We start from the raw sequence: 27,465 nt of genomic DNA, 5'->3' as shown, positions 1-27,465 counted from the left end.
AAATTGAAGAAAGTAGGGAAAACTACTAGAACATTCAGGTATGACCTAAATCAAATCCCTTATGATTATACAGTGGAAGTGACAAATAGATTTAAGGGATTAGATCTGATAAGAGTGCCTGAAGAAATATAGACAGAGGTTCCTAACATTGTACAGGATGACCAAAATCATCCCAAAGAAACAGAAATGCAAGAGAGCAAAGTGGTTGTCTGAGGAGGCCTTACAAACAGCTGAGAAAATAAGAGAAAAAAGGCAAAGGAGAAAGGGAAAAATATGCCCAAGTGAATGCATAGTTCCAGAGAACAGCAAGGACAGACAAGAATGCCTTCTTAGGTTAACAATGCAAAGAAATAGAGGAAAATAACAGAATGGGGAAGACTAGAAATCTCTTCAAGAAAACTGAAGATACCAAGGGAACATTTCCTGCAAGGATGGGCACAATAAAGGACAGAAACAGTATGGACCTAACAGAAGCAGAAGATATTAAGGGGTAGCAAGAATACACAGAAGAAGTATACAATAAAGGTCTTAATGACCCAGATAACCTCGATGGTATGGTCACTCACCTACAGTCAGACATCCTGGAGGGTGAATTCAAGTGGGCCTTAGGAAGCATCACTACAAACAAAGCTAGTTGAGGGGATGGGATTTCAGCTGAAGTATTTCAACTCCTAAAAGATGATGTTGTCAAAGTGCTACACTTAATATATCAGCAAATTTGGAAAACTCAGCAGTGGCCACAGGACTGAAAAAGGTCAGTTTTCATTCCAACTACAAAAATGGCAATGCCAAAGAATGTTCAAACTACTGTACAATTGCACTCATTTCACATGCTAGCAAGGTAATGTTAAAAATCCTTCAAGCTAGGCTTCAGTAGTACATGAACTGAGAACTTCCAGATGTACAAGCTGGATTTAGAAAAGGCATGGGAATGAGAGATTAAATAGACAACATCCGATGGATCATTGAGAAAGCAAGGGAATTCCAGAAAACACATCTACTATTGCTTCACTGACTATGCTAAAGCTTTGACTGTGTGGATCACAAGAAACTGTGGAAAATTCTTAAAGAGGTAGGACTACCAGACCACCTTACCTGCCTCTTGAGAAATCTGTATGCAGGTCAAGAATCAACAGTTGGAACCGGACATGGAACAACAGACTGGTTCCAAATTGGGAAAGGAGTATGTCAAGGCTGTATATTGTCACCCTGCTTATTTAACTTATATGCAGAGTACACCATGCAAAATGCCAGGCTGGACGAATCACAAGTTGGAATCAAGACTGTTGAGAGAAACATTAACAGCCTCAGATATGCAGATGATACAACTCTAATGGTAGAAAGCAAAGAGGAGAGTGAAAAAGTTGGCCTAAAACTCAACATTCAAAAAACTAAGATCATGGCATCTGGCCCCAACACTTTATGGCAAATAGATTTGGAAACAATGGAAACAGTGACAGACTTTATTTTCTTTGGCTCCAGAATCACTGTGGATGGTGACTGCAGCTATGAAATTAAAAGATGCTTGCTCCTTGGAAGGAAAGCTATGACAAACCTAGACAGTGTGTTAAAAAGCAGAGACATCTCTTTGCCAGCCAAGTCAAAGCTAAGGTTTTTCCAGTAATCTTGTATGGATGTAGGAGTTGGATCATAAAGAAGGCTAAGTGCCAAAGAATTGATGCTTTCAAATTGTGGTGAAGAAGAAGACTCTTGAGTCCCTTGGACAACAAGGAGATCAAACCAGTCAATCCTAAAGGAAATAAACCCTGAATATTCACTGGAAGGACTGCTGCTGAAGTTCCAATACTTTGGCCACCAGATGCGAAGAGCTAACTCATTAGAAAATACTTTGATGCTGGGAAAGATTGAGGGCATGAGGAGAAAGAGGCGACAGAGGACAAGATGGTTGGGTGGCATCACCAACTCAAAGGACATGAGTTTGAGCAAACTCTGGGAGATGGTGAAGGACAGGGAAGCCTGGCATGCTACAGTTCACGGGGTTACAAAGAGTCAGACACGACTGAGCGACTGAACAACAGCAATAGTAACTAGTGATTCTGGGCATCTCCTCCTGTTGACCATCCATGTCTTCTTTAGAAAAATGTCTATTCAGGATTTCAGCCCATATTTTGTTTGTTTTTTAGTACTGAGTTGTATGCACTTTTTGCACACATTGGATATTAACCTCTGATCAGTTATATCATTAGCAAATACTTCCTCCCAGTTGGTAGGTTGTCTTTTCATCTTGTCGATGGTTTCCTTTGCTATGCAAAAGCTTTTAAGTTTAACTAGGCCCCATTTGCTTAATTTTGCTTTTATTTCTTTCCTCTTTAGAGACTGATCCAAGAAAATACTGCTATGATCTTTGTCAAAGAGGGTTCCACTTAGGTTCTCTTCTAGGAGTTTTATGGTTTCAGTTCTTACAACTAGGCCTTTGGAAACCATTTTGAGTTTATTTTTGGGTATGGTGTGAGGGTATGTTCTAACTTTACTGATTACAGGTGGCTGTCCAGCTTCCCTAACACCACTTGAAGAGACTGTCTTTTCTCTATTGTATATTCTTGCTTCCCTCCTCAAAGATTAATTGACTACAGGTGTGTGGGTTAGTTTCAGGGCTCTCTATTCTGTTCCAATACAACACTGTTTTGATTAATGTAGCTTTGTTGTATAGTCTGAAGTCAAGAAGCATGATTCCTCCAGTTTTATTCTTTTTTTTCAAGATCGCTTTGTCAATTCAGGGTTTTCTGTGGTTCCAGAGAATTTTAAGATTATTTGATCTAGATCTGAAAAATGTCATGGGCATTTTGATAGAGATTGCATTGTATCTGTAGATGTCTTTGGATAGAATGGCCATTTTAATAATATTAATACTCCCAATCCAAGAGCATGGGATATCTTTCCATTTCTTTGCATCATCCTCAATTTCCTTCATCAATGCTTTATAATTTTCAGGTCTTTCAGATCCTTGGTTAAGTTTATTCCTAAGTATTTTATTCTTTTTGATGCAATTTTAAATGGAATTCTTTTTAAATTTCCTCTTTCTGATACTTTATTATTAGTGTGTGTGCTGTGTGCTAAGTTGCTTCAGTCATGTCCAACTCTTTGAGACCCTATAGACTGTAGCCTGCCAGGCTCCTCTGTCCATGGGGTTCTCCAGGCAAGAAAACTGGAGTGGGTTGCCATGCCCTCCTCCAGGGGATCTTCCTGACCCTGGGATTAAAACTGTGTCTCTTATGTCTCCTGCATTGACAGGTGGGTTCTTTACTACTAGCACCATCTGAGAAGCCATTATTAGCATACAGGAACAAAAATGATTTCTCTATAGTAATCTTGGATTCTGCAATCTTGCTGAATTCACTTATTAGTTATAATAGTATTTGGGTGGAGACTTTAGGGTTCTCTGTAGAGATTATCAGATCATCTGCAAATAGTGAATTTTATCTCTTCCCTTCCAACCTGAGTACCTTCTATTTCTTTTTCTTCCCTGACTGCTGTGGCTAAGACTTCCAAAACTGTATTAAATAGAAGTGGCAAGAGTGTTGCCACTTGTCTTCTTTCTGAATTTAATAGGAAAGCTTTCAGCTTTTCACCATTGAGTATTATGTTGGCTGTGCGTTTGTTGTAAATGGCCTTTACATTGTTATGTTCCCTCTATGCTCACTTTAATGAAAGCTTTAATCATGAATGCATGTTGACTTTTTTCAAATGCTTTTCTTGAGTCTACTGAGATGATCATATGATTTTTATCTTTCATTTTGTTAAGGCGGTATATCACATTGACTGACACGTGAACATGAAACCATTCCTGTGACCCTAAAGTAAATCAATTCGACCATGGTACATGATCCTTTTAATGTATTGCTGGATTTGGTTTGCTAATATTTTGTTTAGGAATTTTCCATCTATACTCATCAAAGATTGGCTCAAAGTTTTCTCTATGTATAGTATCTTTGGTTTTAGTACCAAATGGTAGCCTCCTAGAATCAGTTTGGGAGTGTTTCATCCTCTTCAATTTTGGGGAAGAGTTTAAGAAGGATACACAGAAGTTCTTGTTTGTTTGTTTAGTAGAATTCCCCTGGTAAGGTCATGAACTTTTGTTTGCCAGTTTTTTTTTCTAATTACAAATTCAATTTCACTTCTAGTGATTGGTCAGCTCAAATTGTCTGTTTATTCTTGACTCCATCTTGCCAGGTTGTGTGCTTATAGAAATCTGTGCATTTCTTCTAGATTGTCCAATGTGTTGGCATATAACTATTCATAGTACTCTTAAGATCTTTTGTGTTTTTGTGGTATTGTTTGCCATTTCCCCTCTTTCACTTCTTATTTTATTTGGATCCTCTCTCTTTTCTTCTTGATGAGACTGGCTTTGTTATCAACTTTTTATGTCTGTACCAAAAAACCAGCTCTGGCTTTCGTTCATCTTTTCCATTTCCTTTTTAAAACTATGTTTAAATTTCTCTCTCTGATCTTTAATATTCCCTTCCTTCTGACTTTGGGCTTCATTTGTTCTTTTTCTAAATTTTTAGATGGCAGCTTAAGTTGTTTACTTGAAGTTTTTCTTCTTACTTGAGGAAGGGCTGTATTGCCATGAACTTCCCTTTAGTACTACTTTTGCTACATCCCATATATTTGGAAAGTTGTGTTCCATTTTCATTTATATCAAAGGATTTTCTGACTTCCTCTTTGATTTCCTCATTGACCCACTGTTTTTCAGTAGCATGTTGTTTAGTGTCCACAGATTTGTTTTCTTTGTGTTTCTCTATCAGTAGCTGATTTCTAGTTTCATACTACTATGGGCAGAAAAAATACCTGATATAATTTCTGCCCTCTAAGATTGCTGAAGTTTGTTTTGTGACATAGTATGTAATCTATCCTGGAGAACATTCCATGTGCGCTTAAAAGAATGTATGTTCTCCTGGTTTGGGACATAATGTCTTATAGATATCAATCAAGTCCAACTAGTCTAATTTGTCATTTAAGACCACCTTTGCCTTATTGATTTTCTTTCTGATCTGTCCACTGATGTCAGTGGAGTGTTAAAGTCACCTATTATTGTATTATTGTCAGTTTGCTCCTTTACATCTGTTAGTATTTGCTTTACAAATTTAGGTGCTCCTGTATATGTTAACATATTATTGATTGGGGGGGTTTTGCAGAAACTAATGCCCGTGGCTGGCAATTTGTTATGTAAATAAATACTGAAACACTCCAGTTAATAACATTCTGGTAACAAAAGGAGTATTAATACACCTCTAGTCATACGTGGTTAAGGAATGCTATATCCTCCTCTTGCATTGATTTCCTTTATCACTATATAATGCCATTCTTTGTCTTTGTTAATAGTCTTTGTGTTAAAGTCTACTTTGTTTGATATGAGTATTGCTACCTTCTTTTTCTTGTTGTTTCTATCTGTATATCTTTTTCTATCCCCTTTCAGTCTGCGTGTGTTTACCCTGAAGTGAGTCTCTTGCAGGCAGCATACTGAAGGGTCTGTGTATTATCCAATTAGCCACCCTGAGTCCTTTAATCAGAGTACTTAGTCCATCAACGCTTAAAGTAATTACTGATATGTACATTTTTATTGCATTTTGTTACTAGTTTTCCAGTTGTTTTCATAGCTCTTCTATGTTCTTTTCTTCTTCTTTTTGCTTCTCCTGTCAAGGTTTGATGATTTTCTTTAGTAGTATGGCTGCAATCCATGGGGTCACAAAAGAGTAGGACATGACAGAGTTACTAAACAAAAACAATGCTTCGGTTCCTTTCTTTTTGATTTTTGTGTATCTGTCGTAGGTTTTGAATTTGCTGTTACCTTGGGGTTCACATAATCATTATCTACTAGACTTACACTGATAAGTCATTTAAGTTCAAACACTCTGAAAGAGCTACATTCTATACTCTCCTCCCCCACATTTTGTGTTTTTGATATCATATTTTACATCTTCCATGTTTATCCCTTTACTGTTTTATTCTGGCCAATTATGGTTGAATATTTATATATCTGATAACAATATAAACTGTTTTACAAATAGTTAAATCAAGATTATATATACATTAAAGTGTTTGTCATTCAGAGGGATATTAGGGGTTCACACTAATTTCTAACACCTCAGAACTGACAAATGGGTGAAAAACATTAACGAAGTTTGAATAAGGGGAAATGTTCATTTCTTTGTGATTGATCTGTTTTGTTATGAATGTAAATTGTCATACTCTATGAGTTCCAAGCTGAAAAGCATGTCTGCCATTGGACAGAAATATGGGCATCATGATATGTAACTCTATTCAGTGTTACTTCTTTTCCCATCAACTCACTGTTATAAGTTTATGAATATGCTTACAAATAATATCAAAACTCACTATAAAATGCATTATTTAAGACAACAGAATTTTAATCCATAACTTGCTATGGAAAATATAAATAAATAAGCCTAGTTTTTCCATTTTTTTATTTTCCTAATCAAATTACAACATTCCTGTACTTTAAATTATTTTTCACTGTTTACATAACTAAGTTACTACCTAAGGTAGAAGGCAGCATCCCGCAAAGTCTTCACTATGTTAAGGTTAGATAATCAATTTCCTATCCCAAAAGACACAACTAATACAGTACAGAGAATTATCACTAAATATTAGCAGCTGTTTTTGTTAAGATGAGCTTTTATGGGGAATATTACAATAATGGAGTAGGAAGGAAACAAAATTTCATGTATCTCTGTGAATTCTGTGAAAGCCCCACAGGTTTTTTTAACTTATCATTATTTTTAATACACATACATGTATCTATTCTTCTTTAAATTATTTTCCCAATTAGGTTGTTACAGAATATGGAGCAGAGTTCCTTGTGCTATACAGTAGGTCCCTGTTGGTTATCCATTTTAAATATAACAGTTGAGTGTATGTCCATCCCGAACTCCCTAACTATCCTTTCCCCCCACTTCCTCCTTGGTAACCACATGTTCATTCTAAGTCTGTGAGTCTGTTTGTTTTGTAAATAAGTTCATTTGTATCATTTCTTCTTGGATTCCACAAAAAGCAATATCACATCATGTCTCTTTCTCTGTCTGGCTGACTTCACTCAGTATGACAGTCTCTAGGTCCGTCCATGTTGCTGTAAATGGCGTTACTTTATTCTTTTTATGGCTGAGTAATATTCCACTGTATACATGTACCACATCTTCTTTATCCATTCATCTGTCGATGGACATTTAGGTTGCTTCCACACCTTAGCTATTGTAAACAGTGCCGCTGTGAACACTGGGGGCGCATATATCTATTTTCCTTTACTGTTTATCGTAGTCATAGTTGCTTTTATATTTTTTTGGTCATTTAATTACATACTAGATTATTTAAGTGATTGTCTTACTCCATATTTGCCTTTCCTAATGGGATTTTCTCTTTCCTATATTTTCTTACTTCTTTTCCATTTAGAGAAAGCCCTTCAATAATTCTTTTAGGGTACATTCAGTACTGCTGGAATTCTCGTTTTTGCTTGTCTGAGAAATTCTTCATCTTTCCCTCTATTCTAAATTATAATCTTGCTGGGAAGCGTATCCTGGGTTGTATGTTCTTCTTCAGCACTGTGAATATACTGTGACACTCCTTTCTGGCTGCTGATAGCCTTACCAGGGAGCTCATGTAACTGACCCCTTGTTTTTCTCTTGTTGCCTTAAGAATTCTTTAGCTTTTGCCATTTTAATGATGTGTTGGTGTGGGTTTGATTGGGTTCATCTTGTTTGGGACTTTCTGTGCTTCCTGTACCTGGATATCTGTTTCCTTCTTTAGGTCTGAAAAGTTTTCAGCCATAATTTCCTTGGTTGAAGACACTTTTTACCCTCCCTTCTCCTTCTAGAACTCCTACAACGTGAATGTTGGCACATTTGATGTTACTGCAGAGATCTCGTATGTTCCATTCATTTTTGTTTTGTTTTGTCGTCTTTCTGTCTACTGCTCTGGTTGAGTGAGTTCCAACACTCTCTCTTCCAGGTCATTTCTGTGTTCTTCCATGTCATTCCATCTATTATCCATGGCTTCTACAGTGCTCTTTAATCTCAGATATTGAATCACCTATTTCTGATTGGGGCCTCATTAAATTTTCCATTTCCTGTGCTTCTGTTCAGGGGGTAGGTGAGCCCCGCACCCTCACCCCACCGCCTCACGGTCGTCCTCTGTGTTACTGTGTGGTGGCACTGCTGGCAGTGAGATCGGCACTGTGGGTCTCACCCCACGACCCCAGGCAGCCTAGCTGTGACCCCAACCCAGGAGCCTGGGCACCACGACAGTCAAGCATCTCGGTCTTCCTCACTGAGCTCTCTCTCTGCACCTGACAGCAAACAGGGCCAGTGGGAAACTCAGACCTGGGGGCCAGTGGAGGAGAGTCAGGAGCCAGAACTGCCCTGAACTTGCAGGTGCTGCATCTGAAACTAATCTGAAAAGGAGAAACAAGAGACTTCAGAAGGATGGGAAAGTGCATCACGTGAGCGCCCAAGACAAAGGTTCACCTCCAAGAAGTTCTTTCTTAAACACACACTTTTCATGCTGAAATTAAAGTAAAATTCTCATTTTTAACCTCGACGGCATTTTCAAACACAGTCTGCCAATAAACCTTTTAATAAGTCCATCTAGATTTGCTTCAGTTTCCGGGGAGCCTCGTTCAGTCACCTCAGCCTTTCTCTGTGTGGCATTCAGGTCTGTTTCTCTCGCTTCCTTCAGACACTACCATTCTCTCACGGCTGTTACACGGCATTCTCCTTCCAACATGGGGATGACCTGCGATAAACTATGAGGTGGAAAAGAGCAACAAATAGGGCACGCAGCCGAGCACCATGTGGGCACAGCAGGAGGCCTGGGAGGGGACAGCCCAGGTGGACCTGGCCACTCACTGACTGTGGGGACTCCCTGGGAGAAAGTTGAGGGTTGTGCTACGAGCCCATTTTAAAGGAGGGTGACCTCCTGAGTTCCTGAGACACGGACACCCTCTCCTCCAGACTTCTCCTGTTTGCATCCTTTTGTCTGTGAAGATGCCCCGCATGGTGTCTGTGGGCTTCAGGGCAATACTGGGGAGGAAGAAGGAAGAACAGGTCTTCCTTTGTAAGTTCATGTTTCTAACAAACATACACGGTGAAACACTGTTTTCCAGCACGTGCTCATAGATACAGACGCACTCTGCACACGTATGATGTGAAAAAGCACACCTGACTTCATGGGTGAGCAAGCCTGTCGGCGCCCAGGACTCCTTTAGCAAGTGGTGGAGCAACACACCCGGAGCCACCCACCCGGGCACTGGGCAGCGGTGACTCCCGAGTGGCCCCTGGCGCCACGCGTTTCACACATGATGCTCTCGGTGGCTGCGGACACTCACGACAAGTGACAGCTGATTGAATCAAGGCGCTCTTGCCCCACACACGAAGCACAGACCGAACAAGGGGAGCTGCTCTCTGACTCGTGAGAGATTCACACACAAACACACATCCATGTACACCTGCTTCACATCTACCAGTGTAAGTTCAACGGCAGGGACGCTACAATCGCAACTTGCCATCAAATTTTATCAGTCTACTTTTATCTTTTTTCTCCTAAGAAGATAACGGTTTACAGTAGAGAGCTGTGAAATTGAATTTGGAGCAACTTTTTCTCCATTTCCGTGTGATCCATGTGCTCTAAGAGACATGCTTTCAAACAAAGCTCCACGTTGCTTTTCTCAGTTAGAGATGGGCTAGTAGCAAGACCACAGACCACGGCAAAACACACACACACCAAGAGGCATTCTAGTTCATGGTTAGGGTTTTAGTTCTAGCTTTAAAAGTAGGTAAAGCGATATTTCCAAAGGATAAAAATACCTTAACTGTGTCCTTTTAAGTAAAGGTGAACTGAGAAGTTAGGGCCCTTGAATTCAAAAGCTCTTGTTCACTTTTCTAGTCACTGACATTCTAGAAGAAAAACAATAAACAACCAGTAACCCAGGGCCCACTAGGCAGGTGCATGTCCCCACTGAGACAGATATCACTGCCTGCCACGGGCACAGCCCTATCGCCGACCTCCTGCAGAGCTCGTCACTGTGGCCATGAATCCTCTGTGGGCCGGCCCAGCATCATCTTGGGCGGCTGAGCCCTGTGGAGTCTTCATGGCACCTGGAAGCCTCTACAGTGGATGCAGGACTCAGCAGCACGAGTGCAGGTGAGAGGAAAGCCCACGGGTGCCAAACCTGGGCTCTAGTTTCCATGTAAATGGCAAGGTTTTCAACTGGCAAGAGAGGGGAACCTCGAGGGACCCACTTAAACGACCCATCCATCGCCTCCGCCCCTTCTGAATAGCCCAACACTGCCCGCCACACCCCCACCTCAGTGTAGCCCCCACCGGTGTGTTACTCATGAGACCTGCAAGCTGCAGTCAGAAAGCGGGGGTACTTGCCGCTGAGCAGAGGCTTGTTGAGGGTGTACAGCGGGGGCAGGTCCTCGATGTTGGAGATGCGCTGGTACATGGCCCTGGAGAGGTGGTCCCCATGGTACAGGCTGCCCAGAATGATGCTGGAGAAGTAAATGGGCTCCACGAAGATGCTGAGCAGGGACCCCTGGATGCCCACCACATTCCACCTGGAGGCAGAGGAAGAGGCCTTCAGCGCAGGGTCCCTTTGGCCTAGGCCCTCCATAGCGCCGTGCTCACGTGGGCATGCTGCTCATTCCGTACAAGTGTTAACCAATTTAAAAGGCAGTTAAATAACTGACTTGGGTTCCCTGGTGACTCAGCTGGTTAAGAATCTGCCTACAATGCGGGAGACCTAGGTTCAATCCCTGGGTTGGGAAGACCTGCTGGAGAAGGGAACGGCTATCCACTCCAGTATTCTGGCCTGGAGAATTCCATGGACTGCATAGTCCATGGGGTCGCAAAGAGTTGGACACAACTGAGTGACTTTCACTAAATAACTGACTTAGTTTAAGATTCTAAAGAGAAAAATCTACTTAATTATTTTATGCTGGAACCATCTTTTGCCTCCATGTTTCCCAAGATGACACATTTACCAAAGATTAGTTCTAAAAAACATATGGAGCCACGTTTCCTGTGAGAAAAATCAAAAGAAAAAATATACCTTATCATTACTTCTAATAAATAAAAAAACAGTAGCTCCAGAGGGATGGAAACCGGTCTCCTCCTGCTCCCTGGTGGCGGCACTGACTGTCCTGACCCTGCACGCCACTGCTCTGAGCCCCACAGACAGCAGGAGAGATGCCCTCCATGCCTCAGGGCTCCAGGTCCCAGCACCCAGGGGGCAAAGCTCACTGGCTTCAGGTGTCTCTTCCCTCACACCCCTTCCCCAGGCCAGCAGCATGGGCATCCTCTGCTCCCTGCGGAGCTCCAGCCCTCAGCCAGGGGTCCCCAGTGTCCCCACCTTGGTCTGTGCAAAGTCCTCGTCTCTGGGCACCCCCCCTCAGCTGCCAGTGGAGCCCACCAGGTGCCCCCTCTGCTGAACCGCTGCAGATCTTACCACCTGTCCCCTACCTTCTCCCATCAACAAGCTCCCCGCGGGAGGGATTCGTCTGTTTAGCACACTAAAACATCCCAGCATTCAGGGACCTGGCCTCACAGCGCAGTGTGTGCTGACTGGACAAATCCTCGGCTCCCCCCACCCTCCAAGAAGGAAATTAGAGCAGAGGTTTTCTCCTATCTAGCAAGGAACAGTAAGGAAGGATTCAGTGTGCACAAAACCCACAGGGAGCCCTTTCTTATGTAAATCAGAGGCTTGTCAGGGGGTTTAGGCCCCATTAAGCTGAATTCAGCCTCCTGGGGCAAACTTGAAAACCCTGCTCTTGCAGAAACCGACACAAGTTACAAGTCATTAATTCTGAACACATGCTTCGCAGGCAAATCCTAGGCCCCGATTGCTCCACGGAGGCCCTGGTGGGAAGTGGTCCACCCACTCAGCTCAGCTCCTCTGGGCGAGCCTCACGGGGAACACCAGCAGCAAACATGCATGGGGTGTATGTGTCGTACAAGCCCATCGCCCCCAGCAACCCTCTCTGAAAACTGACTGTCCCTGTGACCCCACAGCCTCCCCATGACAGGGGGGCTCACAGCCAATGCCCCCAGCCCCCTCTGTGTCTGGGGGAGGGGGAGGAGGCAGTGGTGGGGGACAGGGCTCTGCATGGTTGGGCACACTGCTGCCCTCAGGCAGGTGGTCTCTGCTTCCTCTCCAGCTCTGCACGGAGCACAGGCTGTCCTACTCCCTCCCACGGCCCAGTCAACCAAATTCACCCAGAGGTGAGAGCCCCCGGGACCCCTCACCACCACCCCTCCACTGTGGTCTCACCCGAAGCCCGCCCCCTGCCCTGACCCCTCTGGGACCGGAACCGTCTGTGGGAGGCAGCCCTGCCCTCTGTGAGACCCAGGCCAGCCCCCCAGATCCTGTTCATGGTGACCATGAGACTGCCAGAGGCAGGGGCAGCCCTCTAGGGGCACCAAAGATCAGAGGGTGGGAGCTCAGCCCCGCCCCCGCTTCCAGGGTTGAATTAATCATCAAAGACCAAGGATTCAATCATCTGCAAGGAGATCCCAGAGGACAGGGCTGGGAGTGTCCTCCGCCCACGCCCTGCTGCCTTAACCACTCAGCGAGATGGGCTTACTTTTCCACTTGAGTGTCAAGTGCTATGAAAAATGATGAGATTTTGATCGAAGTTACAGATTGGGAAGAAAATCAAGCTACTAGAAATAATGTTGGATGTGGCATATATGTGGATGTTTTAGATTAGTGGACGGCTTGTCATTTTGTTTCCCTTCCTGGCTTGGTCTGGGGATAAGGGATGAGCTGGGGCCCTTCCCCACATTCTTGATCTGTAGAAATGACTGTATGTATGAAGAGGATACCTCCACAGAATGCAGAGAACTCACGCAAGGGTCTCCTGCAAGAGCTGCATCCTCTTTCTCTGCAGCCACCTCTTTGATTTTCTCCAATTTATTTACTTCTTGGGAGTGAGGGCGTGACTGGTTTACTTTTTCTTAATGTTTGGAACTCCATTCAAATTTCTTACACATGCTTGAGTCAATTTTAGGAACATACATGTTTCTACAAAGTTTCTATGTCATCTCAGTTTTAATGGTGTCCATAACTCTCACTGCGGTCATCTGCGCACGTGTCCATTCCTACTAGATCTTGACACCCTTTCCTCATCCCCTGACTTGGCCTGGCTGCACCCTGTGTCTTGGTCAGACTTCCAGAGGTCTGCCAATTCTATTACCTTTCTCAAAGCAGCACCCTGGGTTTCTGACTGTTTGCTGCTCATCGCTGCTGCACCGAGTACTAACGTCTGCTCTGTGTCCTTCCCTCCCGTCTGCGAATTTGGACTTGCTCTCTTGTTCTCGGCTGTGGGGTTTGATGTCGTTTACTTACGACCATCTCCTTACTTCCCCTGCAATTTCTTCTGTGAGCTGCTGAGGCTTGATGGACACACAGTGCCCTGCTTGGGGTTAGAGCACAGAACTTGGGGAGTCCTGGCATGTAAACACCCTCCTGGGTTGGGAAGATCCCCTGAAGAAGGAAATGGCAACCCATTCCAGTATTCTTGCCTGGAGAATCCCATGGACAGAGGAGCCGGGTGGGCTACAGTCCACCGGGTTGCAGAGAGTCAGACATGACTTAGCAACTAAATACCAACCAAACCCCCACCCCCAGCCCTCTAGTCTCCTCCCGCCTTACTCCAGGCCTTCCTCCTGCACTTCCTGCTCTGCCCCATCCCTGGGCCACCACTGACCTGCTTCTGTCACTTTATAGAAATCTACAGCAATGGAATCACATGGTAAGCACTCCTTTGGTTCCTGGCATGCTGCACAGTTCTTCTGCGCTGTGACCACATACCACTGACTAAACATCACAGCTTATCTGTCCCTTGCCTGAGCAGTGCCTCAAGGCACAGATACTTCCATTTAACCCTGTTTAAAGACTGACAGTCGTTTGAGCTGCTCCCAGATGTGGAGAAGCAGCTTCAGTCACTCCAGTGTGAGCCTGCATGGACACTGCTTCCATCTCTCTTCAGAAACAGGAGTAAAGTGAATGGAACACACGCCAGAAATGGCTTTAACATCTAAGACATGGGTGAGCTGTCCCCATAGTTGGCTGCAGTGTCTGTCCCTAGCCTGGAAGGACGACGCTCCAGGGCCTGGGGTCCCCACCGTACCCGACAGGGCTCTAATCCTGGAGTGAAGAATGTGCCCTCATAGGACATCATTTTTGGTGAAGTGTCCATTAAAATATTTTGCTTTAAAAACTGTTTTTTCCCCCTTGTTGGCTTTAAAAGTCTTTGTATAGTGTGGATCTAGGTCCTTTATCAGATGTACGATGTGTAAATATTTTCTTCTAGTCAGTGACTTTATTTCTCATTCTTTTAACAGAGTCTTTCAGAGATGCAATTTTTAATTTGATTATGTCTAACACCATTTTTTTTCCTCTCAAGGAGCATGCTTCTGATGGTGCATCTAAGACATAACCCATCCCAGTGGCCAGGATTTTCTCCTCTTCCCTTCTAAAACTTTTACACATTTAGGTCTATGACACATTTTCAGTTAACTTTTGTATATGGTGAAAAATAGGGAGTACACTTTCTTCTTTTTACATAGGGTGTTCAGTTGTCCCAGCACCATTTGTTAACAACACTATTCTTTCTCTACTGAACTGGCTTCGAACCTTGATCAAAAATCAGCTGTGACCAACAATGAACTTGTGGGACTTGAAGTTTAAAACACAACACTGTTTACATTAACACCTCCCAAAATTAAATATTTAGGTACAAATCTAACAAAAATACAAGACCTCTACAAGGAAAACTATAAAACTGACGAAAGAATCAAAGAATTAAGTAAATGGAGAGATAGCCCATGTTCATGGAGAGGAAGACTCAATTCTTTCCAACCTGAGCTACAGACTCAGCACAAACCCATCAAGACTCTAGCACAGTATTCTGCAGATGCTGACAAACGGATTCCAAAGTTTACAGTAAGGGGCAGAAGGCCCAGAAGAGCCCATACAACACAGGAGAACAAAGTTGGAGGACTATCTGACCTCAAGATCTACTATGAAGCTACTGTAACTCATCTTGTGATTTATCAGAAAAGTACACCTGGTCATTCAGATGATCAGAAATATATTTTTCTTATATATGTTTGGTCTTCTTCTGGGGTTCCTGGCTCACAGCTCCTAGGCCCTGGGAACTTCCTAAGTGATTAACCATAGGTGTCTATGTTAATGAGGTAGATTGTGTCACCCACCTGAGGACAGGGGGCTGGTTGGCTGTGGAGCCAAATACTGATCACATACGGTGGGAACTTTCAGCCCCACCTTCTTGACCTCCCAGTAGGGGAGAGGGGCTGGAGGTTGAGTTCCCATACCAACAACCATGATTTTAATCAATGGTGCCTTTGTAGTGAAGCCTCCATAAAAACTCAAAAGGACCTGGTTCCAGAGCCTCTGTCCACAGAGACCCCACCTCTCTTCTCAAGATGGCCCCTGAAGCACCTTTTAAAACCTGAGTCCTTCAGTGAACCTGTGGGACACATGCCCGGGTATCTCTGGAAACACCCTGGGGTCCCCAGGCATGCAGGGGTGGGGGCAGGCCCAGGTGTACATCCAAGGGGACTTACCTTGCCATCTTGTCACTGCAGGACATGGTGAGCAGCCGCTCCCCCTGTAGCACCCCGTCCCACGTCTGGACGCTGGCGTTAGAGCGAACAGGGATGGTCCCCTCACCAGACTCTATCTTCGTCCGCAGCTGTCCGCGGGCTTTTCGATTTGGATGTCTATCTGCTGGCTCTAAGACAGAGACACAAGGTCCTCTTGAGAGGGTCTGCTGGTCGACCATCTATTTAACTCACCAGAAAGCATGGCTAACAACACTCTATCCATTCAAAATGCGATTCACACGCACGTGTGCTTGTGTTCATTCTACATGCACCTAAGACATGTGTGTTTGATGCAAGCACAAAAAATTGGACAGGAGGATACAATACAAGCCAAATTCACAAAAATGGTTTCCTTGGTTGTTGGGAGAAAAGAGGGCCTCCACTTTAACCAAATGATGTATTTCTAGAATTAGAAACTAGCTGAAGCAGACAGAACACAAGGCTGACATTTGCTAATTCTAGGTGATGGATATTAGAGTATTTGCTATATTTCTTTGCTGCATATTTAAATTTTCAAAAATAAATCTATAGGGATGTGGAAATAAATCCATAGGAAACATTCACAAACACCCAGAGAATTTTTTACATGAATACAGTGATCTAAATGTTATTTTTTATGTTTTAAAATATTTGGCAATTTCTACAGTGCATAGTTTCTGCTTTTTATATACTTTTTTATAATTTTGTTTTAAAAAAATTTTTATTTATCTATTTATTTATCTGTGCTGGGTCTTCTTTGTGGACTGCAGGATCTTAGATCTTGGTTGCAGCACATGGGATCTTTAATCGCAACATGTGGGATCTAGTTCCCTGACCAGGATCAAACCCAGGCCCCCTGCATTGGGAGCGAGAGAAGTCTTAGCCACTGTGTCACCAGGGAAGTCCCCACCTGTTGCTTTTATAATCAAGAAAAATAATGTAATCAAAAGTTCTATTTGGAACAAATAATGCTTAAGCTCATAAGTAGGGTTGTGGATACAAATTACTATGAAACAAGAGCACAAATAAGAATGAGAGCAACACGGAGGTCAGAGCGAGGCCTTCCTGTCCATCGACACCTGCTTCTGAGACTCGGTCACACTCTCGTGATATCACAACCCACCAGAAATACGGACCACGACGTGCATTTCCAATCTAGAGATGCATGTCATCCAAATTCAAAATTTGAACACAATTTTGATTTAATATCCTCACTCTAATTTCTTATTTGAATCCACATTTTCATTCATTAAAAATTTCAAATTACTAATTGAGAAGAAAAGTTCATGTTTTTATACATCCTTATCAGATTCACATCCAAGGTTGAGATTTTTGAAAAAGAAACGATATGAACACAGGTTTGTCCTTTCCTCTGTCCCAGCACAGCCATGGACTTTCTTGGGAAGCGGTGGCTGCCGCCAAGCCTGGCGCAGTACCTTCCAGGATGGGCTCGTGCGGTGAGAAGATCCTGGCGTCCCCGCAGGGGGAGGTGCTGATGTACAGGTGGAACTGCACGTTCTCCTTCAGCTTGAAGCCGCCCCGCTCGGACTTCTCAAAGATGGATCTCTTTTGATCATCTTTGCTACTGGAAGGAGTAAGTTGCAAAGATAAATCTTAAAGCTGAACACAATCAAAACTCAGTCTCTCATAGCTTACGGTGATTTTCAAAGGCCAGTGTTTTCAACAGGGAAAGATAAGCTTGCACTGGGGTATTTACTTGACATGTTTATGATAATTAGCACGGCTCCTGTCCGCTCACCAATGAGATAGGTCATCAACACAAGTGACCCTGTTCTCCTCATTCACAACTTCAGAACAGAAAGGCTGCGAGTAGGACATGGCCTGCTGCAGGAAGGAGTCAGACTAACAGTCAGCCGCCTGGGCATGGTGACCTCCCCAGCACTTATTCCTGTATAAAGCAAAAGCCTGGGGTCTGGAACACAGACATGACCCCTCTGACAGCACGCATGGCAGGTATGTACGTGGGCATGTGAGTTATAACTCAGCCAACTCTACTTGACAGCCTGAGCTTCAAGGGCAAAAGGGATCCCAAACTGTAACCCAGAAAGTTACTACATTGAGAATTTTTCAGTGATGACAGACACAGTGAAAAGGATGCAATACACTTTGATTGGAGGAAAATTTTTTTTATGGAAAACAGCTTCCTTCACCCATTTCCTCAGACACTCACTTTAAGTAAAGCTCAAGCTGCGTGTAGAGAAACCTCAGCAGGGACCTGCGGGCTATGATCTCCGCGTGACAGTCGTTGAGTGCGAGCCCGCGGTCACTCATGTACTCGCCATTGATGCACTTTGTTCCTGTGGAGATGCTGATCACCTTGGCATCCTTCACATCTGTGCCTGGAACACAGGAGAAACCATCTCGCGATTCCTCTCCAGGAATCGGCTCAGACAGCTGGGCTGAGCAGATACCCCAAGAAGAGAGGGCCCCGAGACAGTCCCAGACCCAACTCCCAGGAGTCGAAGGTCCTCCGGCCGCCCCAGGGATGCAGGCACTGGCCGTGGTTGTGGTTCCAGCTCCCAGGAGTGGTCCATGTAGATGCTGCTCAGGGGGCTCACTCCTGACAGGTGGAAGAGGACTTGGGGAGGGATCCCTTCACAGCTGGGAACTTAGGGACAAATTTAGCCAGGTTTCTGTTGCCATCCCCGAGCGTGTTTCCCCCACGGACTCTCTACGCTTATGGAAGCCTCCTCTCGCAGGGAAGGGTTATCTGGCAACAGTGACATGAACTGACACACCAGAGACGGCTACTCTCAGTGAAGCGAAAACCAACAGGTCTCCTGCATTTCCCAGACTTGCTCAAGATGATTCATATAAGATTACTGGAATCAAATACTAATACAGGACGCTTTCTCCAAACAAAACATTCAGGTTAAACAGATGAAATGGTGGGGGAAAAAACATAAGTGCAGCTCCTCCAGTTGCACACAGCAGACATCCTGAAGGAGAACGAAAAAGTAGCCTCCTGCTGCTGTCAGAGACTTCTGTAGACTGAGAGTGGGTTTTCTTCATTAAGCGTGAGACACGCAGTGGACACACACCGACACGGTTACCTGTTGTCATGACGATTCCAGCAAGGACCTTCCTGCGCGCATGGGGGGAGGCGAAGCTGTCTGTCAGGTCCCCAAACTTATCCAGCACCAGGCGGGCCACGGCATCGGCCAGGACCTGAGAACCAAGAGGGGGTCAGCGCCCTCTGGGGTTACGTTCTGGGGCCTCTTCTCTGAGCCACACAGTAGGTCTGGCAAATCAGCACGTGCGCGCGCGTGTGTGTGTATGTGCACGCATGTATGCATGCACACAGTTTTTCCTCCAAGACATTTCTTGGAAACAGGCATCCAAGGGGTATAGGAGGGTCTCTACAGACAGGCTGGTAGGAGCCCAGCCACGTGGGAGCAGCAGCACAGAGCAGCTAAGGCCTCCCACCCCAGCCCTGCCTCCAGGGGGAACCCAGGCCCAGGGCGGCAAGGTCACCTGCCTCCCTCTGTGGCTTGGAATCAGAGCTCTGAGTCCTGCAGCCACACTCCCCAAGCACTAGGGCTTCTGGAGGAAGTACAATCACAGGAGGTCACCTCAGGGCAGAGGCCAGAACGGCCCTGCAGGGGACACTCAGGAAGGAAAGGGGAGTCAGAAGGGAAACCATATCTCAGCACCTCCCTCCCAAGGCACCAGTCCACCTGTGCCTGTTACTTCCGCATCTGAGACCGGCGGGCAACACCGCTCTGAGCCCCATAAGCGAGGGCTCTGCCCCTAGCTGGGACACAGGGGAAGGCTGCAGGGCCACTGTGCACAGCGACTGCTGGTCACGTCTGGGGGGTGTGCAGCACTGCTCTTGGGAGCGAACGGCTTCCAGAGTGTGGACCTGGGCCTTCTTCTACAGCATGGACTGCGGGACCCCCTGTGTTCTGGGAACAATGCCTGATGGGAGGGGGTGCAAGGAGTCACGTGGGACCCACGTCCCAGCAGCTCACACTCGTCTCGAGTGCTCAGCTAAGCCCTCAATGAAACACTCCTGAATGGACAGAAGAGCCATCATCCTCTGTGGCAGCTTATCCGGAAAGAAGAGTCGTCAGGACATTGTCCCATCCCCGCACCAGCAACGAGCCCCAGAAGATGGTGCTCACGGCCGAGTAGGAGGGGAACAGGAGAGTGGGGACAGGGCCAGGACCCCACCCTGCACCCTCGGAAGAAGAACAAGGCCATGGGTGAGTGCAAGAAAGGCAGCAAGACTGTGGACAGGGCTGGGAATGTGAGCAAGAGGAGACAGCGGCCCCCCTACTGGGTGAGGAGCTCCAGATGGGCTGACGGAGAGTCTGGGCTGCCGCCACGCCTCTGCCTGGGCAGTCCCCCACCCACCATCACCCCGACACACTGGCATGAAGCCCCTCCCTCCAGCTTTGGGGCAGACAAGGTCACACAGCAAACATGCTGTCACAGTCAGTGGGGACTGGGTGGGCTCCTGGGATGCCTTGTTTGGGCCACATCCATCAAGTTCATGGATAGCCCTGCGCTCACCATGTGGGCAGTACCATCGGATTTTATAATCTCTCAATGCCGCATGAAGGCAGCATGGAAGCAACAAGTCCCTGGGACCAGGGACGGCCCCCCCAGATCCTTCAGGGTGACCCCAGGAAGACAGCAAGACACCTCCCTCCCAGAATGTATGTCTGGAAAAGATCATCGAGTCCAGAAATGATGCTAAGAGGACCGACTCTCTGAAGGCCGCCCACAGGTCCTCTGAGGAGGGCATGACTGCATCCTTGGGTACTGCTTGAGGGCAGGGAGCCACCCTGGGGCCCCTGGAAGCAGTGGGGGATGGGGAGGAGACAGTTCACCTCCCCAGACTCAGCTGGCCTAGGCCACCAAAGCAGCTGAGCAGGGCTGATGAGGCCCCTACCAAGCCAGCAGCTCTAATCACTGCTTCCCACTGCTGTCACGGCCAGGACAGAAGCAGGCTGCCAGACACGCACGCACGCACACTCATCCCGCCCCCCACAGGTGACTCCCAGGCAGCTTTCGATGACCCCAGTCTCTTTACATGACTGCTGACACTAGGAGGAAACAGCGCGTATCAGGAGTCACCGTGACCACAGCATGGATGAACCTCGGCTAAAAGACTGCATCAAATAGTCAACTTGAAAATAAAGTCCCTCGAGAACTGGTGCCCCTGATGTGTGCAATGATAAATGGACCAACAGTCCTTATAAATCATATAACAAGTGGCTAATACAGGAAGCAGTTACTTGGCTCATTAAAAAAAAAAAACCAGTAATATACTTTGAATATATTACTTTACATTGATGCTGTTTTGGTTGCTTTAAGCAAAATAATAATAATAAAGTTCCTTCTTTCACAGTTGAGAACTATTGGTCCTCAAGGGTCCCCCAAGGGCAGGATGGGCGTGTGTTTTCCTGGGGAAGCGCAGGCTGGCCTGTCAATCTGGGCTCCTCCATACCTTCTCATCACATCAATGTGTATTTTATCCTCAAACTGAATCTTATGATGATAGAAAGGATTAGAAAACAGGGTGAGACTTTCTCCCTGAAATAAACATCTTCACGATAGACTAGAAAGATGTTGGATTTCCATGAAAAGAAGCAATAAATAACCAAACAGTTTTAGGGTGTTGAAATAACTAAGCATTTCTTTCTCCTTCACTCTCCTCAGAGGCCCCCCTGAAATGGCCCCTCTTCACCCTGAGATGACCCCTCACCTTCTTGTAAGATGACATCACCCTTCACCCTGAAATGTCCCTTCTCTTCACGCTGAAATGTCCCCTCTCCTCACCGTGAGATGATCCATCTTCACCATAGATGACCCCTCCCCTCACCCTGAGATGTCCCCTCCCTCACCCTGAGATGACCCTTCCCTCACCCTGAGATGACCCCTCCTTCACCCTGATCAGGATGACCCCTCCCTCACTTGAGATGACGCCTCCCTCACCCTGAGATAACCCCTCCCCTCACCCTGAGATGCTCCCTCCCTCACCCCGAGATGACCCCTCCGTCACCCTGATCAGGATGACCCTTCCCTCACCCTGAGATGACCCGCCCCTCACCCTGAGATGACCCCTCCCTCACCCCGAGATGACCCCTCCCTCACCCTGAATGACCCTATCCTCACCCTGAGATGACCCCTCCCCTCTTCACCCGATTTTCCTGCTCCGTGCCCTGTCCAAGGCCAAACTAAAAGCAGTGCCCACCTGTGGCTGAGCAGGCAGAGCTGTAGGGACCCCACGGGGACTCCAGGTGCAGAGCGCCCTGGGACCCTGGGGCTCTGGAGCACTTGTGGAGGCCCTGACGCCCCAGCTCTCCTGACACGTGCTCACCACTGTGGAGGCTTGGCCTCTGCCTGGACACGCTCCACAAGGCCCTGGTACCTTGACCCCAACTTGGGTTTCAGCTGCTGACTGGCCGGCCTCACTTCTCCTGCACCTGGGGAGCCATGTGAGACGTGGAGGGAGGAGACCGCTGAGCTGTGACAGGTGCAGGGCTCTGGCCCCTCTCCTGCCCTCCCCGCTCCTCTGAGACGGACTCTGCGGGGTGTGGTCGCCACAGGGTAGACAACAAGGTGAGCGCACCTCGGCCTGCCTACTGTGGGCAGCACTGACCACAGAGCACCTGTCGGCGTTGGCTTCGGCTGGGCTCCCTGTGACCACACAGCCAGCACAGTGAAGGGAAGGCCACCTGGCAGCCTGGCTTACGGGAGCTCTCTCTCTGCTGGGGACAGGGTGGTGGAGAAACTGACCCAACAACCACACCTTGTCTCAGAGCATTAGCCACACACGGCGCTCAGCGGCTCTCCTCACCTGCGGCAGGTGCAGCTGCAGGCCCTCACTGGGGATGGGCTGGCGAGACGGGGTTTGATCCAAGTGCAAGTTAAAGATAGTCGCCAGGGCGGACTGCGCGGCCCGGGCCTTGGCCAGCTTTTTGTTCCTCCCAGAGCCTTCAAAAAATTGGCCGTCCACGACCACAGACATGACGAAGTTCTTGGCGTGGCTCTCCCCACTCTCTGAGAGGAAGTCGTACTTGAGTCCCGGGCGCAGCTCATTCAAGATCATCACAGGGTTCTTCCCGCTGGGCGGCGGGAAAGGCGGGGGCCCAGGCAGGGGCGGCTGGGCCAGGCCGGCGGGCACCGGGGACGCGGCCAGGCTGAGGTCCCCGCTGGAGCTGAAGGAATCGTCGCCATTGGAGCCCAGGTAGAAGGGCACCTCCGACCTGTCGGGCGTCTCGAAGCCGTTGAAGAGCGCGTCAGGGAAGTCGGCCTGGTCAGACGTAAAGTCCGCATTGGTAGACAGGCTGCGGCCCATGGCCAGGTGGGCCTCAGATGCGTTGGGGAACTGGACAAATGAGCGCAGGGCCTTCTCAGCCGCGTGCAGCTTGGCCTTCTTCTTCGTGGGGCCGGAGCCCTCAAACACCTGTCCGTTGACCTCGACAGACATGAGGAAAAGGGGCGCATGTACTGGCCCCGTCTGCGACAGCAGCGTGTACTGCAGACCGGGCTTGATCTCATTCAGCTGCATCAGCGCGTTCTTGGGCAGTGCTGGCCCCGGCGCCCTCCTCCGCTTCTTCAGGCGGAACTTGGCATGGCCGTTGCTGCCCTCATCCAGGGCCCGCTTCCTGCTGGTGCCCCCACTGCCCCCGTTGGAGAGCGGGGCACCCTCGCCAGGCCCTGGGGCGCTGCCGTCCTTGGGGGGCGCGCCGTCCAGATTGCAGTTTTCCTTAACATCTGTGCTGCTCGAACCTGTGGTGCCCAGAAAGAGTAACTTACAACGCCTTCGTTGCAGGATCTTGTAAATGCAAAATTTATAGATTCCTTTATCTCTCTTTGTAACTGGTTAAGTGATGTGTGCTTATACATCTTATTCCTGGCTGTACTTTTAACCACAGAACTATCCGCCTACACTAGAACGAGCAATTTGATGTTCTGCTAAATAATGGCTAATCCTGTTTCTATTTAGTCTCAATGACTGCTTTTGCATCAAAAGGTGAATCTTTAGATCATCTTTTTCTATGAGAATATTCTGAAGCATCTAAAGGTATCTATTCAAGTTTATCGAAATGTGGAATAAACTAATCCAAGAAGACCTTACATTAATAATCTAACATCAGTATCAACAAAATGCCTTTTATTCTAGCATTTCCTCCTTTTCAAGGCTGTTTCTTATACCACACCCATATTGGGCTTTCAACTGCAGCCTTTCCAGAAGAGAAAACATGATTTAAAATACACATTCACAAGTCACTTAGTTTTTCTGGTTTAAAATATTCAATTAATATGTGCAGTTGTTTGATTTGGTTCATGGATAAGTCTTAAAAAACTGTTTATGTAAAGTGTTCTGGCCTTTTGGAAATTATTTTGAAGGACACAGCTTCTTCTTCTGGTGCTCAGTTAACATTTTTTTCAACATGTTATGGGGACCGATTTTGCCTCTGAATCCTTAATACACCCCATGATAGAAAAAAACATATAAGGCCAGACATGAAGACTGACACTGCTAGTGGTGGCCACAGCTTCCTAACTCTCCTGAGGCTGGCAATGTGTTCTTTTTTAGAAAAACAAATATGTGATGAAATTACAAAATAATTTGGTTATACTACCTTTTAAAGGTAGTTTACTTTTACAACTAACAAACATAATTTTAGAACTCTAAAAGTTCATGGCAAAATAAATATGATTTTAATTTCAAAAAAATGGGAATAAAAAAGCACTCACTCTTCCCTTTAAGTGTATCAAGCTTTTTGGAAAAGAGAAAAAGCAGTAACTTCTTGTTTTCCTGGTCAGCGTGCATAGGCCACTGGTTTCAGGAAGCACAAGGTTAATGACCACCGGGCTTTACAATACTGTTGATATGAGAGTATTTAAAGCCCTACTGCTAACTTTTGAGAATCCACAAGTGTTTTCAGCAATGGAATATTGCTCACAATCATAAGTTGGTTTATAGGTGCACCATTAGGTGGCCCCTGCTCCATCGCTACTGTTTAACGTGAAAGAAGATTCTGACTATGCTAAGGAGGCTGTTTCTATTAGTTAACGTGAAAGTAGACTCTGACTACGCTAAGGAGACTGAGGATGGCCGTAAAGACCTTCACCAGCTGGACCCATGCAAGGCACTTCACTCGGCAGCAGTCTGGGTCCCTGGCTACCAGTGCCCACAGTTCAGGCTCCCGGGCGGCCATCCTCACTGAGGTGCGAGGATAGTGCTGGTGCAAGCACAGCCACAGGGAGCCTGACTCTATCTCCACTGTGGCTGAGATTAGGACACTGCTAAGCATCCCCTGGTGGCTCAGACAGTAAAGAGTCTGCCTGCAGTGTGGGAGACCAGGGTTCGATCCCTGGGTCGGGAAGACTCCCTGGTGAAGGAAACGGCAACCCACTCCAGTATTCTTGCCTGGAAAATCTCATGGGTGGAGGAGCCTGGCAGGCTACAGTCCATGGGGTTGCAAAGAGCTGGACATGACTGAGCAACTTCACTTTCACTTTTCAAGCCTTCCTATGACTCACTGTCTCCCAGGTACACCTGACACACACACCACTTCTCCCAGTTGACAAAGCTGACGGAATGAACACTAAATTTTCATTTATAACATCCTCCAGCAAAAGCTCAATAGGTTACTCCTTTCGGTGCTCAAAGGAAACAGAAGGTTAGAGAGGGCAGAGCGAGACAGAGTTTAGATGAACAAGTGAGCGAGAACATGGCACAACGCATGGCTGCGTACATTCTCATGCTACTGCTGAACAGAATGATCAGTAAAGAAATCAAGTCACGATAAACATTCTGACATGCATTTAATCAAACGTTCATACTCTTTGAAACCAATGCCTTCCTTTAAGAAGTAAAAAGTGTTGATTATAGAAAAATACACTTTCTACAAGAGAGTTCACATAACTTCTACATTCTTATGTGCTTCAGTTCACAGAAATTCTACATTCTCATGTGCTTCAGAAGCTCGGAAATACTATTCATGCTCTACTTTCCTAAAAACGCTTCTCCATAAAGGCAAATATAACACTAGAACTGCAAGAAGACATCCCACCCTCACAACTCTTCTTAAACAGATGCTTTCTATTTTCATATCATGCTATTTTATTTCATAAATGTGAATACTAATCAAGATAAAAATGTTTCATTGCTTTCAAAATGACAGAAAAATATGGGACTGGCATTTCAGTTTCAGCACTAGAACCAGCAGCTTATTTTTCCAGAAAACGTATTCAGAAGGACTCTTTATCTGGTAACTGACCCCCAGAGCAGTCTGAGGACAGTTACATAACCTACAGCATTGAGAAACTTCCTCCCAAACCCGATAGTCAGGACGACAGCTCACAGTCCTGATGTCAGGGGGAGGGCTGCATGGGTGACAGTGGGTGTGGGGAGTGGGTTGGCCCCAAAGCTCCCCAAGAGTGACTGCTGGGGCAGCAGCCCGGAGAAAGTGCAGGCAGCCAGAGCTGCACCCACGCCATGGGAGGAGGCATTGCCACGTGGCCTGAAACCGTACCTGGTCACGACTTCTCATGCCAGTGTCCCGGGGTGGCCTCTCACATGAGGGCACACAATTGCAGGGTCACCCGGCAGAGACCCAGCAACCCACGGTACCCACTACCCTCGGGGACAGAGTCCTGGATTTTATGGGCAGACATGACAACCCCAATGCCTCGGCTACAGGCTTTGGGTGAGGCCGCAGGACACTGGGCTGAGGTGTGTCCTCATCCTGAGTGACCGTTCATCCCTTACACCTGTGGGCTCTTCCAGGGACACCTCAACACACACAGGTAACAGGGAAGGGCGTACATTACACACACCAGAACTCTCAGGTCTCCGCTGTGACCTCCCTACAGAACACGCCCAGCCTCTGTGGGAACATTTAACCTGATCTAACTGCTCTGCTACCCAGGATCAGCAATAAACAGAACAGAGAAGTGTGTCTACTGACTCTTTACAGGGAACAGCGTCAAGGGTGGGGCCAAGGCCCAGGGCGGGCAGTGAGGAAGGGCTTCAGCCAACTCTAGCCCTGAGGCTCATCAAACAAGACCAAGAGACTCGTGTGAGCCCTTCCCTCAAAGTGCAGGACAGCCCACTGCACCTGAAGATTCTAGGCACCATCACCTACATGGCCAATCTCAAAGGCCACCTTAGATTTAAACAGATGGAAATCAGGGCCATTATTACAAGAAGCACACAGGGACACGAAGCATGCGGCTTTATAGTATGTGTGCCTGGAAGCTGGGCCCCTCCTTTCAGCCATGTGCACTGGGGCCCCAGGGTGAAAAGAAGAATAAAAATTCAGACAAACCGCTATAAGGAAAACGCCCACAGCAGACTCCAAGACCTACTGTAGAGAATATATGAAAATTAAACACATGCTTCTGTGAACAGGCTGTATTGAAGGAAAAAAATCACCCTCCCCAAATCAGTCCCACTGGATAAATTTAAAACACTAAGATTTTAATAGAAAAATGAGCCACTTGACACTACAGGATAGGCCTGGATCTTACTCATGTTTTCTTCATCTTCTACATCCATGGCAAAATACTTTTGAGGGTTTCTTGACTGGCGGAGGCTGTTTCTGTCTGAAAGACATCAAGAAGACCACAATGAGTGGACAAGGAACGTGAGTTAAGTCTCCTCTGTGGGAAAATGGCGAAACAGGATGGTTAGGTCTGCCCTCTGGACAGCATTCTGACACTCCCACGTCCTGAGCACGTGTCAGGAACCCCAGGGTCCCGGCCAGGACTCTGCAGCTGGGGTGGGGGTGGGGGTGGGGCAGATTTCAGGCCACGTTGCAGAGGCAGCCTGGATTCTGG

General features: G+C 46.6%; 1 protein-coding gene across 5 annotated transcripts in view; it reads right to left on the bottom strand.

Annotated features, from left to right (window-relative positions):
* Window positions 1–27,465, bottom strand: part of ADARB1 (adenosine deaminase RNA specific B1) — a 112,738-nt gene that overhangs the window by 10,142 nt on the left and 75,131 nt on the right. For 4 of the 5 annotated variants that reach the window (XM_065942672.1, XM_065942671.1, XM_065942673.1 and 1 more), the window contains 7 exons: window positions 27,157–27,231; window positions 22,469–23,403; window positions 18,714–18,828; window positions 17,831–17,999; window positions 17,076–17,224; window positions 15,622–15,790; window positions 10,408–10,589 (listed from right to left, as the gene is read on the bottom strand). In XM_065942672.1, coding sequence (XP_065798744.1) covers window positions 10,408–10,589; window positions 15,622–15,790; window positions 17,076–17,224; window positions 17,831–17,999; window positions 18,714–18,828; window positions 22,469–23,403; window positions 27,157–27,184 — 1,747 coding nt within the window. In that variant the 5' untranslated portion in view covers window positions 27,185–27,231. The remainder of the gene's footprint in view (window positions 1–10,407; window positions 10,590–15,621; window positions 15,791–17,075; window positions 17,225–17,830; window positions 18,000–18,713; window positions 18,829–22,468; window positions 23,404–27,156; window positions 27,232–27,465) is intronic. The other variant, XM_065942674.1, reaches the window with a different exon arrangement.

This window comes from Muntiacus reevesi, chromosome 8 (genome assembly GCF_963930625.1).
Source record: "Muntiacus reevesi chromosome 8, mMunRee1.1, whole genome shotgun sequence".
NCBI classification, from domain to species: domain Eukaryota; kingdom Metazoa; phylum Chordata; class Mammalia; order Artiodactyla; family Cervidae; genus Muntiacus; species Muntiacus reevesi.
The sequence above is the reverse complement of the archived record's forward strand: the minus strand, read 5'-3'. Positions and strand labels throughout refer to the sequence as shown.